The sequence below is a fragment of the Apteryx mantelli genome, chromosome 8 (assembly GCF_036417845.1).
Source record: "Apteryx mantelli isolate bAptMan1 chromosome 8, bAptMan1.hap1, whole genome shotgun sequence".
Taxonomy (NCBI): Eukaryota; Metazoa; Chordata; class Aves; order Apterygiformes; family Apterygidae; genus Apteryx; species Apteryx mantelli.
In genome coordinates, this window is record NC_089985.1 from 23,682,559 (window position 1) to 23,699,573 (window position 17,015).

Here is a 17,015-nt window from a genome sequence, read left to right on the forward strand (position 1 = left end):
CAAATAAGAGAAGGGCAAAATAGACTGTGAATACTAAAACATGCTCTACAAAAAAGGATAATACCCTCTTTTTGACCAAAAAACACCCCTCTTTCCTCTACCATCTGACAATATTAACAAATACATTTCAAACTGTTTTGTACTGAAGTCAAAATACTATTCAGGAAATATATCACACTAAAAAAAGTCAAGGCACATTAATCTCTGGTGCTCTATATGCAGCACAGTTGCTGCATATTTGCAGTGATTTTAAATTGCCTACCTGTGCTCCCACATGACTTGCAAAGACAACACTTACCCTTGAAGAGTGATGTGCTCTTGGGAGCTTTCAGCCCAACTTCCACTCAGCATAGCAGCAAAGTAACTAGATCTGGCACATAAAATGGCCCTGAGAGAGAAAAAGTAAACATTATTCCACTAGATACAAATATTTATTATGAAACTCTTTGATAACATTGACTTAAATCTTTGCCCTTTACGCATTAAGGTGTCATCGCATACTGCATGCCTTTTCTTCCAGTACGTTTGGAATTTCAAAACATGCTAAAGAAAAAAGAAAAATTGGTACTCTAAATTTCTCAGTTAAAGCTTACTTCTAGTATGACTTTAACATTCACACAGAAGAAATCTATTGCCACAAGCATTCTCTTTTTACGTAATATGAAATTGCAAATTTATTTCTTTTGCTTTATTTACAAAATAACAGTATATAACCTTGTTTATACAGCACCATTTTAGTCAAATAATTTTATTCTGAATCTGTCTCAAATTCCATTTGTACTAAAAAAATGTCTATTTATTAAAATGAAAAGGTAAGTGTAAAACTTCTGCCATTCCAGATCAGCTGCCCACCTAACCAGCACATGCTAAAGGTCAAACAAACTTGATGCTAACATAATCCAACAATATGATTTGTGTTTCCAGCACTATTCGAGAAGAGCTATCAATTACTTCCGTTTAGACTACTACCCTGTATTTCTATAATCAAAAGGCGTAACAGTATATAAAGAAGCTAATCTGATTTACTACTTCTTCCATAAAAGACAATAAAGAAACCCCAGGCCAGGAGTTTATCTAGTTCAGCATCTCTACCAATGTTAGATTCTTCAGAGAGAAGACCTTTGCAACAGGAGCTTCTTTTCTTAGGGTAGAAATGGAAGGGCCAAAAGGAAGAGGATAGTGAATGAAAACTGCCTTTGATTTTAACCTTCCAGATTTACCCCAGTTATAGTGTCAGCCTTTATACATTTTATCTGGCCTATTGTAGCTGTAGATGATATTCTCATACATACAAGTTTTTGACACTTACTAAGCTTCTGATTATTTATAAAATTACTGCGTTATTTATTTTCTGTAGCAGAAAAATCAAAGTGGTCTTAAAAAAAAATGCGTGAGAATACTTTCTTTTACATGTTTTATATTTGTTGGCTCCCAAAATACTTCAATGCACTCTCATTTTTGTGTAGGAGGAAGAAGAATGTTATTTACCCTCTTTTCCATTCATTATATACTCTGGAATCTCTCATAGCTCTCCCTTCTTTCTTCTTCAGAAGTCTCAATACTTCAAATTTGAAACTTTTCACACATTCCTCCAATGATTCAGCCAGCAATAATTAAGCTTCTACAGAATGCTTCACATCTGATTTAAATATGTCCATGCTTAAATGAGTATTACATCACAGCTTTGAGTATGTGAAATTCTGAATTTACACACACACTCGCTTTCTTGTTCTTACAAAGTACAGTAATACAGTATCGTGAAGATGTGAAATACTGTATCTCCAATATTATCAGTCTCTTCCAAGTAAGTTTTAGTAATGAACAGGATTAGATCAACTACAAGGCTAAGCACAGTTGAAGTGGATATTTCAAGAATTCATTTTAAATTAAGATGGCTACTGATACTATTGAAAAGTATGTATTACTTAAACATACAACAGTGATAAAATAATTTATAAAATACATGGACATACCAAATGCATTTGAAGCCTGAAGTAAATTTATATGTACTTCCCCATTGTAATGATTGTGCCACAAGTTTTTTACTGAACAAGTTATGTTGCTAAGTACAGAACTCTTTAGAGACTAGAGCAAAGCACTAGTGAGACAACTTTGCAACTCTCTCATACCACTCCTCCTTACACTTTACAAAGTCTCTTAGAAGTTTATAGGACTTCTTGGAAAAAATTAAGGACTACTGAGATAAGCGGTGTGTGTTTACATGCATGCATGCATTACTGTCTCCAGTCAGAACTTCCAGAAAACCCTCTCAAAATAAATCAATCACATGGGTGCTTTCACCACAATTATACCCAAAGTTAGCTTTCCTTTATTGACTCCTACTGTTCACCTGATGTAGTGCTGAAACAATCAAGTCTTGCACCTGTTTCAGAACATCCTTGTTTTCTCTATGATTTACTGCCATGTATTTTATTCTGACTAGACTAGATACATTGCTCCAGGCAGTAAGTGGCCTAAACAGAAGAAGCTCTGCTGATTGAAGATTTCTGTGGAGTTTCTTTCTGCACTGAAGTAATTTGTTTCTCAAAACTTTGGAGCTGAGAACATGCCTTCTTATAGTGTAGACAAGAGGGAAAAGTGCCATGTCTAACTACACTCCACTTTGGGAATTCTGCATATATCCTAATCTTATTATTAAAAATGAAAAACAGAGTCACCATTATAATCATTGTGTTCCCATATCTTCTGTAAAGATATATGTAATGTAATTAATATAACCCCCCCATGGATTTGTGTTGAGAAAACACTGAAAATAATGGGGGGTTTTGATCAGCTCTCTCAGTTTTATAAATATACACAATATGAACAAAAAATAAGCTCTCCAGTTTGCTATCTCAAATACAAACATTAGAGCAGACTGATATCAAACATACAAGTAAGAAGAAAAGGATATTGCTCCTTTAATTGGCTTTCTCAGCTAGAAATGATTTTTATATGGTGTGGAACTTCAGATCTAATAAAGACTGCTGCTCTCTGAAGACAGAAGAACAATCTTTACATCTGCCTGACTGAAGTAATCAAAGTAAAATCAGATTTTGTGGGCACAGATTCTGAAGAGCAGAAAAAAATATTTCAACTCCAGAATATTTCTACATATATGGTAATTTTATTCAGAAATAATAGGTGTATAAGTTTAATTATAATTTTTCATTTTCTTCAGAGAGCACAGATCATTTTTAAAATGTTAGCAAAGAAAACCTACAGTGTTTATACACAAGTTTATATTAATAATATGAGTATACAACAATCTTAAAAGTACTAAAAAATTGATTGTTTTCAGAATAATTGCAGCTAACAAAAAGTTTTCCTTAGTAGCAAAGTATGTCCACCTCTGACAGAAAACCTGAAAAAATAAAACAGTTCACACCTTGAGAACAACATCAGCAATAATTTACTAGATAGATGGCACCAGCAGTGTTTTGTTTTAAAAGGATGTCTGTTAAAATATTTTTATGCTAAATACTTAATATAGGTACCTGTGAGCTTGAAACTCTTTGCCTTCTATGCAAATAGTAATATCTGGACAACAACATTTCTTGTAGAGCATCATTAAGTCTTCTCCTAATACAGATGCAGTTTCTAGGTTGGAATTACCTGCAAATGGCAGGGAAAATAGTTATTTTGAGTTCTTCCAGTGTAGACTAGACTATTGTCAGGGTACAGATAATTTAAAATATTTAAAAAGAAGAATCTGTCATCATAAAAAATTCTAACATGACATATTCAAGCTAGAACTTTTCTTGAAAGACTTCAGACCCAGCAGTGGGAAAATGCATTCTACTTGTCGTTTTGAACTGAGATACTGGAAATTTGACCAGTGCTTCACATTTGATATCGATGGAAGAAGAGTGCTACAGGTATTCTTGTACAAGATTATGCAGCCAGTTCATTTTTCTACACAGATATGCTACCTCTCGGTTCAAGAAAAGTAGACTCTGAAGAAATATAGGGTCATGTAGTGATACCAACTTCTGCCTGAACCAATATATTGCTTGATCCTACCTTTTTGTATATCTTACTGACAGCTGTAGCAGTCAACACCTCTGGTGTAGATGCAGTTATACATTGCCTAGTGTTACTTATTTCATTCACAGATGTAGTAGGGAAGATTCTGAATGACTTTGAAAGATTCCAAAATCCTCAAAATAAAAAACAGTGTAACTAGTATAATTTTGCTAGGAAAAGAAAGAAATGGAGAAATTACATACTATGGAAGTCCCATGCTCTCAGGACTCAAGTTTGCTGAATTACAAAGAAAAGACTGGACACAATGCAGATGTACATGCCCAATGTCTGATGTGCTGTCACGTTTCCTCTGGTCTGGGAACTGTTCCAGCCAAACTTCTATAGCAATTCATTTTTTCAAAGTGTGAAAGAATTAAGTAGACCATAGTAATGGATATCCATATTAGCTGTGTTACAACAATAGCTATAACCTTTTCTCATGTTTTTACATCAATAACAGTTTTGGGATAATTAGTTAAAAAAAAAAAAAAAAACAGAATTCCAAACCCACCTGCCATAGCTTTCTTGCTTTCTGCATCGACTCCTGGAATTTCTTCTTCAATACAAGATGAACAAGCAACTTCTTTTGGCATAGCTCCACTTAGAGAATTCTGCTTAATTGTTGTTCTTTTGCCATCTCCAAGACAATTAACATTTGTTATCTGAGTGTTCTGAAGAGTAGCAATCTCGTTTTCTTGTATTAATTTGGGTCCCAATATTTTTTTCATCATAGCTAGTTCTTCAGCTTCTTTAAGATTTATATCAGATGAATATACAAGCCTAGAAGATGACACTAAGTTTACTCCTGTAGTTTTTAATTGACCAAAACAAAAGATCCAGCTCAAAATGACAACATATTTTTTGTTTAACAAGGTTCATGAACAGAAAACAATAGCTAGACTGTTCAGTGATGACAGAGCTAAATAATAATAATAATAATAAAAGTCTTTAAACAGTGTTTCTGTGAAAGCAAACAAATATTTCTGTAATGGTTCAAAATGCAGCACTAGTATATTCTAACAAATAAAATTTATTATCAGGTTGCCAGGAACAAAGTTTCCCTCTCTCACTTAACTTTTTTTATTTAATAAAGTTTTTGTCTGCTCTGTATTGCCCATCTGTTATAATCATCTACTGGCAACAGCAGAATCAAACCCTTTGTTTTGTTAATGACAGCTCACTGTTTTATAAATCTTAGTAGGACCAAGAAAAAGCATTTGATTGTCCTTTAATATCATCATCAAATTTACAAAAACAAAGTATAAAAAGCTTCTAATATCAAAATTACAAATACAGAACTGTAAGAAAATTTTGAGATTTAAATTTCAATTTCAAAGGAAATTAAACGCCTGAAAGCATGAAAATTTGCAGTCAAGCTTACCCAAAAGCTTTCATTTTCTCCATTTAGTAATTCCAGCTTCCCACTTTCCCATCTGTTTCACCAGCTTATTTTTGGATCAAGATCTGGAAAGGCTAACAAAGCCCGCAGTCTGCGACTGCAGAGATCTCATATTTATAGAAAGATACTGCACTTCAGCAACTTAATGGAGCCTTAAAAAGTGAATGTGAATGCATAACATGTTTAATCAGTGGTTTCATACCAGACAGATGAAGTTAACAAAATTTAACAGAAGAGCTACAGTTACTCTGGATTTAGCAGACATATACTTACAGATTTGCATTTAGTCACTTACTCCATGGCAGAGAGGATTTATTATTAAGACTGGGGACACAGTAACTTGAATATGATATTTGAACATTGTCCTCTAAAGGGGCAGAGAAAAGATACAAAGAAGCAACCTTCCTTCTTACGTCCTATATTTAAAGGATAGTTAGGTAGGTTTCTTTTGTGTAATGTGATAAGGGTCCTCACCAACAGATGAATTACAAGAAGCTGTGAGGAAGATCGGGGAAATGGGAGTTTTGATATTTTGCTAGATTTAGAAAGCAAGGGCCAGGCATATGTGTAAACAGGAGAAATGAAATTTCATGTTGAAATAGTAAGGCTGGTGTCCCTGCTACTATCTTTACATAGATTTTTGAGACTGTTATATGTAAATGTGCTTGTAAAACTTCTAACCTGTGAAGTTGGCCCAACCCTCTATTGCTTTTCTGATTTACAATGCATTACAACCCAACATAAGAATAGCATGAGACATCAGAGAAAGACAGGTAATAACTAGCCAGACTACCAAGAACAGGACAGGTTGCCTGCTGGAACACAGAGACATTGCAATTCTTTAGAAAATTTAAGACTATGACTTCCACACAATTTCCCACCTGACTATGTTTCTCAGTGCTTAACATCTGTATTTTACAGTTCTATTGCAGTAGGACTCAGGAGTAGAAATTCAGAGTAGAACTCAAATAACCTAGAATTTTCAGAATTCCAAGGAAGTAGCTAGTTTTCTGCATCTTCAGGTTGGTTGTCTGCATTAGATCTTCCAAGAAACATCTCTTAGTCACGTGGGCAATGCCACTTACAGCCATGACTTGACAAAAAAATCATTCCAACTTTCTCCCTTCATTTTTAGCAGATGTAAACAAATGCTACAGTTAAAGTAGTAATAAACTGGTAACATATACTGAATGCGAAACAAACCGCAGGAAGGTTCCTAGTGTAGGTTCATTGCAAGTAAATTGCCATTCTTAATATGTTAGGTTAAATTTACATCGGAACTTTATCCCTTGTTTGGGATCTGTGGCATATTCAACATGTAAAGACAGTACAAATTGACTTTGTACTTTGAGGAGGAAGAATGAGAATCAAATACACTGCTTTACCAAAAAATCATAATTTTAACATTACTGCTTTCTCACTGCTAGTAACTGAAAAACATATTCATAGGGAATCTGATAATCTAGGCAATGAGACAACAGTCTTCTGGGAATCCTCAGTCTTTCAGATGATCTACATAAGGAAGCTCAAGAACACAATTCTATTGTCACTAAGCTTATTCAATAAAAGTGGCACCATTACCAAAAATAGAAAATTTGTAGGGATCTGCAAATAAATCAAAATGACATGCTGCTAAACCACAATAAAGTAATTTTTTTTTAGATCTGAAAAGTTACTCCACTCAAAATATGTTTTTTCCTTTAAAGAGACATGGAATGGGGCTAATTTCAAAAATCCTGTCACAGTACTGGCTTAATTACTTTCAAAAGCTCAGCAAAACATCTCTATGTCACATAAGAGTCCTGCTTCATACAGACTGTAAATTCACTACTTTTTAAGTCTAATGGAGCATATACATTATTCTATTTCACAGACACCAATAATGTTTTTAGCACATCTTTTAGAAGTGTTCATTATCTCGGTTAAATCCCTTTAGCTGTTCTTTCCAGGAGGGAAGATTCTGCAGTTTTTTAAAACCCATTACAGAAAACATCCTGTATTTTAGGGACTCATTTTTAAAGGCAGAATGAAGTTTTCTAGACCATCTTCTACAGAATATCAAATTATGCCTTTCTGTTTAAGTAAAAGCTGCGGAAGTATTTCATACACAGCAAAATGCATAGCTTGGATCTTGGAGCTCTAATGTTTTCATGATACTATAAATCCATCTCTTTAAAACACAGTTGCAAGAAACCAGGACCTTTGATGCAAAATTACCATGCTATGAACAGCTTTTACTGTTCCAGACCACCTGGCGTAGTCAGCATTCTTTGTGACATCTTGGTTTAGTATGTTATAAGAAGTTATGTTTCTATAAAGGTGTAAATTTCTTTTATAAATCAGGAGCAGATATTAAGAGAAGGAAGTCTTTGAACTTGACCAGCTTTGAACTGAATTAAGTATTTACAGGAAAGCAGTTTGCAGTGTCATCTAAGTAAACTAGAAAGACATAAACAGTGTTTCAATTCTTTCAACATACCTATCTAATGAAGATCAGGAATCTGGACTAGATGATACTCACTGTGATCAGCTTCACAGAAAGTATAATTAGTACTAAGTTATTTCATTTGTGTAACAGCACACAGTCTACACAGACATCTCAAAATGCACTCTGAAGAAAAGCAGGTACTTTGCAGGTAGCTTGCAAAATACCAGGAAAACCCAAAATAGCCCATCACAGGTTATTTTGGTGCATTAAATGATTTCATTCACAGTTTCATTTTTGAAAGATACCCTGAAATTAAGCTTTCTCTTATTCAACATCACTTAGTCTAAGTTCTGTGGGAAGTTTCTCAGACAAAGATCTCTCTTTAAGGCCCATCCATTTCTATCAATTGTGGATGCATGAATTTACATGGTTTTGAAAAACATAGTCTCATCAGAAGCACAATCATTCAGTTCTGTTCTCAAAACAACTAAAGAGTCAGAAATATTGATTAGAAACAAATAAGGCTTGTTTATGCCTTATATTATGTATGTTTTATACCCACTAAAAAAAAAAAAACAAAAAACAAAAAAGACAAATATAATCACAAAAAATCCTAGGATATTTGAGTTGAAACAGAGTTCTGAGTTATGGCCCACTTCTATTAGTTTTCTAAATTAAAAGGTGTTTCCTTACTGTGGGCCACATCCACTGTTGGCAAGACTGACAAGATCCCAAACAGAATTGTTGTAAAACACTAGCACAGAGAGGGCACAGAGGAGCAAGGGAGGGGAAAAGGCAGGCTTTATTTTAATGAGATACCATATTTAAAGGTATGAGGAACATATTTTTGATGTCATTTCCAGAAATACCTGCAGTCACTGAAATTAACACCAAGCCTTACTGAAAGCTGTTAGGACAGCCAGTCCTATGGTCCCAAAGTAATTGTGAGCCTGGATGAAAGAACACTAGATTTAAGGGTTAACCAACTCTAAAAAAACAAACAAACTCTACCTTTTAAATCTTCCCTACAGAAGATCTGACTTGCTTTCAGAGTTGAGAGTTCTTCACTGAGAGTCTACCTGGAGGAAACTGTTACCTGCCTTCTTTCTCCTTACCCACATTTGCCTTAAAGTTATACATACACATGCCTTTCCTACCAAGGCCAAGGGCTTTCAGAAATCCATACAAGCACTCTATTCATTGATGGCACTACAGAAATGCTTTTGAGTTCTTATACACTCACTGTTTAAACAGTATGTGTGTTGTGGATATGTTGTGTATCTTCCCAGATTCACACAGAACACTAGTAAAGAGACTACAAACCAGGCTTGAACAAAAGACTTTGATGCCAGGAGAGAGGTTTTTTTCTATCTTAAATCCAGCCAGCAACACAAACTAATTAATTGTTAATTTGAAAGTTTTTCTTAATCATAAATACTAAACACTATGGATAGCATGAAGCTGCCAGTACAGAAGTCTGCCATGTATGAAAAGGGGAGTTTCTGCTGTTTGACAGTGCATCAGTTTATATGTCCTATATATGAAAAAATATGAAAAAAATGAACTATTGCAACTTTAGAATGGAGGGACAAATACAGATCCCCAGAACAGGTAGCGTGGGCAGTAATAAAATAGATGGACACAGACAAAACATAAATACTACTTTTTTTAATTACAAGTTGAAGTGTTGTGGATTGTTTTCAATAAGGACTTCATATAGCATATATCAAAACTTCAAGTAAACTAGATAGCACTGAAATGCCTTCTGTACATGTGTTAAAATACCAAATGATACATTTTAGTAAAACAATAAGACTGTGTTATCACAATAAAATACCAAAATAAAAACAAGATTTATTATTAACTTTTGCTGATAAATAACACTGAAGATGTAGAAAGTCTATGAACTCCTGCCCATCATTTAAATGTATTGAAGTCCTTAGCAAACCCAACTGCAGCAAATACTTTTGTGTGCTGTATTTAACCTTGGTGAACTTGCTATATTTCAGCAACACACCTATAGCAGTGAATCTTTGTTAGCACAAGTTAGGCACATTACATGTGCAACCCCAGCCCACCAGAATCACTTAGGATCCTTCCATTTCCATTCAGATTTGCTAAAAGAGCCATCTGCTTGATTTTTGTAGCTAAGATGGTTGCTTTAACATAATTGATTTCTTAAGTGGAATATTTCAGTAAATTTCTTCTCATGAGATGCAACATCAGCTGCTTCACTGCCTCATGCAGATTCCAATTCAATTTTCGAAGTCCTCATGAAAGTTATTCATTTCAGCAGAAGAAGAATCCGGTCCTTAGGCAATCACTGTTCCAGTGAAAGGTTTCTGCCTTTTTCTCATAAATCTGATTTCCTTTCTGCTTTTTTTTTTTTTTTGGCATAAATCCATGGCATTGAGATACAGTGTTTTCCTAAGGAAGAGATTAATATCACACAAATACTGAATATACTGCTACTTGACAGTTTAGCTTCTCAACTTCCCTCTGAAATTGAGATTACATATAAACATGGATCAAAAATAATAATAAAAAAAATCTAAGCATGCTCCTCTCTTTCTGAAATAGACTGGTCTGCAATCACAACCCACTACAGGAAAATGCAGAAGCCTATATTTTAAGGGTAAGATGGCTGAGGTGTAGGCTTAAAAGAATTCAGAGTACATCTGCAGAAGTCATACGTTTCTCTCTGAGGTGGCCAGTATCTAACAGGGACAATAAAAACAGGTAGCTAGCAGTTAGGATCATCTTATGCAGAAGTTGTTTAAGGAAGTACTTGCCATTTTCCCTACTTTGTAATCCAACACTATGGAACTATAAATGATAATTAATAAAAAAAATAAATTTTCAAAAACAAAGCAAGTCATGCTGTATTTGGTGCAACTGCTTTATGAAAACCTCACATGCAAGAGAAGGCCAAACTAAAAATAGAGCTAAACCATCATCTTCTGTAATATCAGTCTAATGTCCTGTAATGTTGACAGATACTCCACCTTCTGGCTGATTTTTTTTTTTCCTTGCACATAGGAAAGATTCTGACAGATGTGAGCAGCTGTGAGATTGCAAGAGGTGTGACTAAGTGACAGGTGAAACTGGAACAATGCTATAGGATATCTGTTGTATTAATAGTGGTTGCTACCATCTAAAATTTATTCTATAAATGAAGGGTGCACCTAGAGTACAGAAAGAAGTTACTGTCATACTGTCTAGCAGTTTATCTTCAAGAATGTTTTTGCCAGCACTTAAACTAGATGTGGCATCCCTGTGCTACCCAATACAGAATTGCGTAAACATAACAAGGTCAAAGCCTTCGCCAGTCTACTTTGAATCAAGTGCTGATGCTACAAATTAACCCCCATGGCAGTAAATGTCACAATGACAATTGTATTCCTTTGTATTTGATCTATATTTATTGCTTTTTTACTTCATCTGACTGTCATTAGGTCCTTCTCTGTCCTTCCTTAAATCAGATCCCTTCAATATACATATCAAGAGACAGTAAGAGTAATAACTAGATTTTCATTTCTAAAGTCATCTTTTCCAGACTGAAACCTCTTTTTAAAATAATTGAACCAGTACTGAAACACTACAGTGCAATTAAGCCATACAAAGCTTAGCATAAACATAAGCTTATTAAAGGAGAAGAGTGACATATTGCACACAATATAAAATAATATACACATACAGGAAAGAGATTTTTCCTCTGGTCGTACAATGGAACAAGGATTTATGTTAATTATACTCCTCCTTTCCACCCATAGTCTAATGCAGCATGCGGGCTAACATTTACAGTAATATACTTAAAAATGAGAATACTTATCAAATCAGGGCTGCAACAACAAGAAAAATATGGTTCAGGCACAGGATATTCTAAGCACAGACAAGCTTTAGATATTGCAGTTACAAAGTTCTAACAAGTCTGTCAACTGAGGATATGCAAGTTGCTTTTTGAATCTTATAATGCTTTTTGATGGGCAGATCTTCATGGGGATGACAGCACACCTGATATTAATGACACCTGGATTCTAAGTTGCAGGCTTGCACTCCAAGGCACAGATCACCAAAATACTTTAATGGAAAAAAAAAATATTTTCTAACCACTTTGTTTATAAAAAGTTTTATTTTGGCTTAATGAAAAACCAGTTCTACCAGCCAGTATTTTAGTTTACAAGTATGGTAGAATTACAATGAATTGGAGAAAGAAAAATTTACAGTTAGAGCTACAGACCTGCTTACACAAAGAAAATCCTGCAGAACTGAGACCAAGAATTTTGTTAAGAGCATGTATATATAGTCCACATACTCCTGCTCTAAAGTTTGTGATCCCTAATGCTTCTCTGCAGAATTAGTCTCACATAGATATGCTTTGACCATATATATATTTTTAAATACCTATGCCTTCTTCAGTGATGTTAAAAAGAAATTCTGTTTTCTGCTTTAGTTATTGCCTCTAGGAATACATCTGTAAATGGTATGAATTAGTAAAACTAGGTTCCAAACCTATAAAGAAGCATTATTAGAGTACTTTCTCCTATCCTAGCAGCATCAAGAAATAAATTCCCCTAACATGCTTTAGTTTGACAGTCCATCCTCACCACAAAAGCTAGTCAACTGAAATACATATTTTCTATGTCTTTGTATACTCTCTTACATTTGATGGGACAAAGGGTAAAAAGCAATTTTTCTTTCAGAGGGCAAGATATTAATGATGTATGACAGACTATTGTCCTTTAGGAATGCTACGCTGCTTGCTTCTCTTGAGGCAGACTGCAGAACCCTTGAGCAAGCGTCTGACATTGACGTGCTTGCAATTGGCGACCCCTTTCAAGTGATGCTTTTAAGAGCGACAGAAAGCTGCAGGAAGGCAGACTCAACATTAACCTAGCTTCATCAGGCAAAAACTTAGGGTGAACAGTGTCTACAATATAGACGTTGCACTACCTGTAGCGACCAACAGTTTCTTCCTGGTGAAAAAGAGCTCCTCAGACAGTGCAAGTATAGGAAAAGAAATGAACCAGTCCTCAATTGCTCATTTATTTCACTCAGAGGTTATGGGGAAAGATCATCATGAAGTTCATCATGTCTCCCATCCTGCTCAAAAATCCCCAGAAGTCTGGGAACAGGAGCTGCACAGCCTTCAGCATGCGAGTGACACACACCCTTTATCTCTCCTGATGAAGGGAGACAGAGGCTCAAAGGAAGTATGTCTCACAAAGACAAGCCAGAAAAAAACAAAAAGACAAAACCAAACTAAATCCCTTGGAAAAGATCGTATTTACTTGGGAGGCTGAAAAAAATAAAAAAATAAACACAAATAAGGAAAAAGAGGTTTTGTTACAGATTTGATAAGCTCTTCTATGCTATCCTAGTATTGTTTCTCCTATTCTACAGGAGAAACAGTATTCATAAGCAGAAAAACTATAACTTTTGTAGAAGACCACAACTTTCTCAGACAGCAACTCAGCTGTACCTATGGGTCTTTGTTACAACTCATCCTGGTGATACATATGCTCCAAGAACTAGGCTAGCTTCCAGTCAACTTCAGGCTGTAATTCAAGGCATCATTTTGTGTTTGGGCATCGTTTTGGGTGCTGTTAGAGAAAAGGTAGATAGCACCATCGCAGCCTTGTTAAAGGAAAGCAAATGCTGCTCAGTTCTTCAAAAGACAAATTAGTGGCACAGAGTTAGGGAGGACTGCAGGGTCCAGTGGAGGCACCAGCCTACACCCCTGATGTACTTACCTACAGTCTGGGGTGGACAACTGGGATTTCAGATACATGCTAATAGCTGGCAAAGGGAAAATCCTGCACTCTGGTCCTCGCACCAGTCGTCTTGATCTTCCCTGGGAAGTCAGCAGCCCACACACAGCACCGATGGCTCAGCACACCTCGCTCTGGGATCTCACTTTAGGCAGCAAGCTGTGCTCTCTGCCCCACACCAGGGATCATTACAACTTCAGTGATGACCATGCAATTTCCCACCGAATGTGCCACTCAGAGCTCCTCTTCACTTTCCAAGTCTGTAACTTTTTTTTTTTAAAACATGACAAGAGTGGTTTTTCTTTGTTGTTTTCATGATGTTGTCTTGCTAACAATAGCACTAATAGCCACTGACAATTTTCAAGGATGCAGCTAGGATTTTTGCTGCCTTTTGCTCTTGTTCTGTTACAAAGCCTTTACATACCATGTGAAACCATGTTATGGTGATGAGTATACCTGCACGCTGTCTGCAAAGGGAGGGAGGCGGAGGTAAATAAACAAGCTGGAGGAAAGTCCTCTGCAAACACTGCAGGAGATGTAAAGGCTGCGAAGATAACGCTTGGAATGGGAAAGTTTTAAAATAAGTGTTAAAACTATTGGGGGGGGGGGGAAGACAAAACAAAACAGACACGGGCTCCCGGGCCGGTGCGAGGAGCGATGCTCCGCGGCCAAGCCCGGGTGCCCCGCGCCGCACCCCCGCCCGCCGCAGCGCACTTACCGCAGGAAGCGCCGGAGCTCGGCGGGCCCCACGCCGTCCAGCCGCAGCGGCTCGCGGGGCGGGGGCGGCCGCCCCCGGCCCAGGTCCAGGCCCAGGCCCAGGCCGCCGAAGAGCCGCGGCGCCCGCGCCAGCAGCACCGCCCGGTGCGCCCGCAGCGCCGCGCCGCCCGCGCGGAGCGTCACGTCGGCGCGCGTCCCCTCCACCAGGAGCCTGCGGGAGCGCAGCCGTTACCCGCCGTTCGCGGCCGTTACGCGCCGCCCGCGGCCGTTACCCGCCGCCGCGCGCCCACCTGCCCAGGTCCTGCCGCAGCTGCTCGGCCAGCGCCTCCTTCAGCCGCTGCCGCTCCGCCGCCGCGCCGGGGCCCCTGGGCGCAGCGCCGCCGCCGCAGCGCGCCATGTGCCGCCGGGGACGGACGGACGGACGGACGGACAAACGGTCCCTCGCTACGACGCCGGGAGCGTCACGGAGGCAGCAGCGCTCGAGCCCTTCCACGGCGGCGGCGGCGCATTCCCCGCGCCCTCTCGCGGGGCGGGGCCGGGAGCGGTCTCGGCCAATGAGGGCTCGCGGCCGGCCGCGCGCGGCCGGGGCTGGCGCTGACGCGCTGAGGGCGGGGCCGCGCAGAGCCCCGCCCGCCGGCGCCGGCGCCGCTGCGGTCCCGCACCGCGGCTGCGGGCCGCCTAGGGGCGCGTCTGTTCCCGCCTCGCCCCTTCCAAATATAAACGCTTGGGGTCTTACGTAAGCTCCTGTGCTTCCCCTGACAGTTACCATGGCAAAGTCACAGGCTGTTAAAAATCAGAATAAGGCTTTCGATTATTACCGGTTATGTGTCCGCCTACCTGTAACTCTCATGGTAACAGCGAGGAGGAATCACCTGCAAAGGGGGGAAGAAGCGAGGCCCGGTGGCGAGGGGCTCCCGGCAGTGAGGGGCCCCAGTGGGCCAGGGGCTCCCTGACAGGCCAGGGGCTCCCGGCAGCGAGGGACTCCCAGCGGGCCAGGGCTCCCAGCAGGCCAGGGCTCCCGGCAGCGAGGGACTCCCAGCGGGCCAGGGGCTCCTGACAGGCCAGGGGCTCCCGGCAGCGAGGGACTCCCAGCGGGCCAGGGCTCCCAGCAGGCCAGGGCTCCCGGCAGCGAGGGGCTCCCAGCGGGCCAGGGGCTCCTGGCGGGCCAGGGCTCCCGGCGGGCTAGGGGCTCCCAGCAGGCCAGGGCTCCCGGCGGGCCGGGGCTCCTGGCAGCGAGGGGCTCCCCAGCCCTTCAGAAAAGCTCTTGCAGTCCAGCAAGGGATTTCTTACCGAGCAATTGAACTCGCTGCCCTGCAGACAATAGAAGTAGCTTTACAACATCCTTCTGAGACAAGGAACAGTTTTTTCAAGTTTATTGCTAGGGCACAAAGAGGTTAAAGATTTTTTTTTTTCAGTGAAACATTCAAGTGTGAGGCTGGTATTCAAACCTGGGTTTACCTTCAAACAGAAGATCTTTTAAGTTACAGTCTTTAACTGAAAATTCCTGCTCTTCACAGTCATCATACATGATACTGTGCTGCAGCAGAGGAGCCAGCTTTGGACAAAAGGCCTCTCCAAAAAAAAAAAAGGAAAGTCTCACTTCCCCTTTCATGTTTGTGCCAGCTGTGCATCTAAACAGGGATGAACACTTCTGGGTCCAACTTTGTTGAGCTTGCTCCCAGGAATAGTCCTGGAGTCCAGTTCTTGGAGACTGGACTCAGCCTCCTGCAGTTACTGACCTGTCAGCATTGACAAGCACATCAGCCTCTCCTCCTTCATCAAAGCAGCTTTTGTATCGTGTTTCCACTTACAAGTAATTATAGATGTCCCTTTCCTCATTAGAACTGTTTTATATTGCTTGCGGTGCTGTTTGAGATGTATAAACACCTTACTTCTCACATTGATCAAGAACCCTGAAGGGAGACTGTGCACCTCAGCTTTGGGGAGCAGGAAAGTTCTTCTATGAAAGACCGTTAGGAAAGTTTCCTTAAAAACATTGCACACAGGACATCTTTGAATTGTCAGAAAAATGCCTTGTTCTCCTTCCTGTAAAGTGGAGACAAATTAAACTACGTTGCTATGGGGAACAACAAAAAAAGAAAGATAGCCGTGATGCAATGTGGATTATGTTTGACACTAAAGGAAGGATTCTGCTTGACAGTTCATAGTAGCATCTGTGAAGCCACTCTCCAATGTAAGTATGTGTAGTAAAAGAAGCCTGTGACCATTAAAGTCTATAAATGTTGAAAACATTTGGGGGAAGATCATCCTTGCAAGTCAGGTATCATCCATGGATGGGAAGGCAAGAGTAATACCATTATCACCATCCTGAGGGGACCCTTCCTTAAATCACATGAACTGCATGAAAGGAAGCAGATGAAGTCTGCTTAGTCAAGACCTAATACTTAGCTGACAGCACAGGCTAGTGAGAAGTCAGCAGAGGCTGTGCTCACAACCTATGCGAGACTCTGGCTTGAATGAGATGGCATGCCTGGGAGCAGGCTCCTTGGGAGTCTCCAGTACCTCTCAGCTGTCTCCTGCTTGTGGTGTGGATGCTTGGTTCAGGCTCAGCTGTTCCCGGGGCACCACACTTGTTCTGCAAATGCAGAACTGCAGGTGGAGAAGGAGCCTTGGGAGATCACACAGGCAGGGGACTCACCTCTTCTCGGGACTT

At 39.5% G+C, this 17,015-nt stretch overlaps 1 protein-coding gene and 1 long non-coding RNA gene across 3 annotated transcripts in view; one reads left to right on the forward strand and one right to left on the reverse strand.

Moving 5' to 3' along the window:
• BTBD8 (BTB domain containing 8) overlaps window positions 1–14,847 on the reverse strand; it is a 36,490-nt gene extending 21,643 nt beyond the window's left edge. The window contains 5 exon segments of the mRNA XM_067300939.1: window positions 299–388; window positions 3,498–3,615; window positions 4,538–4,806; window positions 14,343–14,552; window positions 14,632–14,847. Of these exon segments, the coding sequence (XP_067157040.1) occupies window positions 299–388; window positions 3,498–3,615; window positions 4,538–4,806; window positions 14,343–14,552; window positions 14,632–14,738 (794 nt within the window). The 5' untranslated portion in view covers window positions 14,739–14,847.
• The window catches only part of LOC136992553 (uncharacterized), a 60,301-nt gene that overhangs the window by 34,323 nt on the left and 8,963 nt on the right, over window positions 1–17,015 (forward strand). The window contains exon 3 of one of the 2 annotated variants that reach the window (XR_010884886.1): window positions 12,912–13,600. The exons of the other annotated variant lie outside the window; for it this stretch is intronic. This is a non-coding gene — a long non-coding RNA (uncharacterized lncRNA). Of the gene's footprint in view, window positions 1–12,911; window positions 13,601–17,015 lie in introns of those variants that run through there. 2 annotated transcript variants of the gene reach the window in all.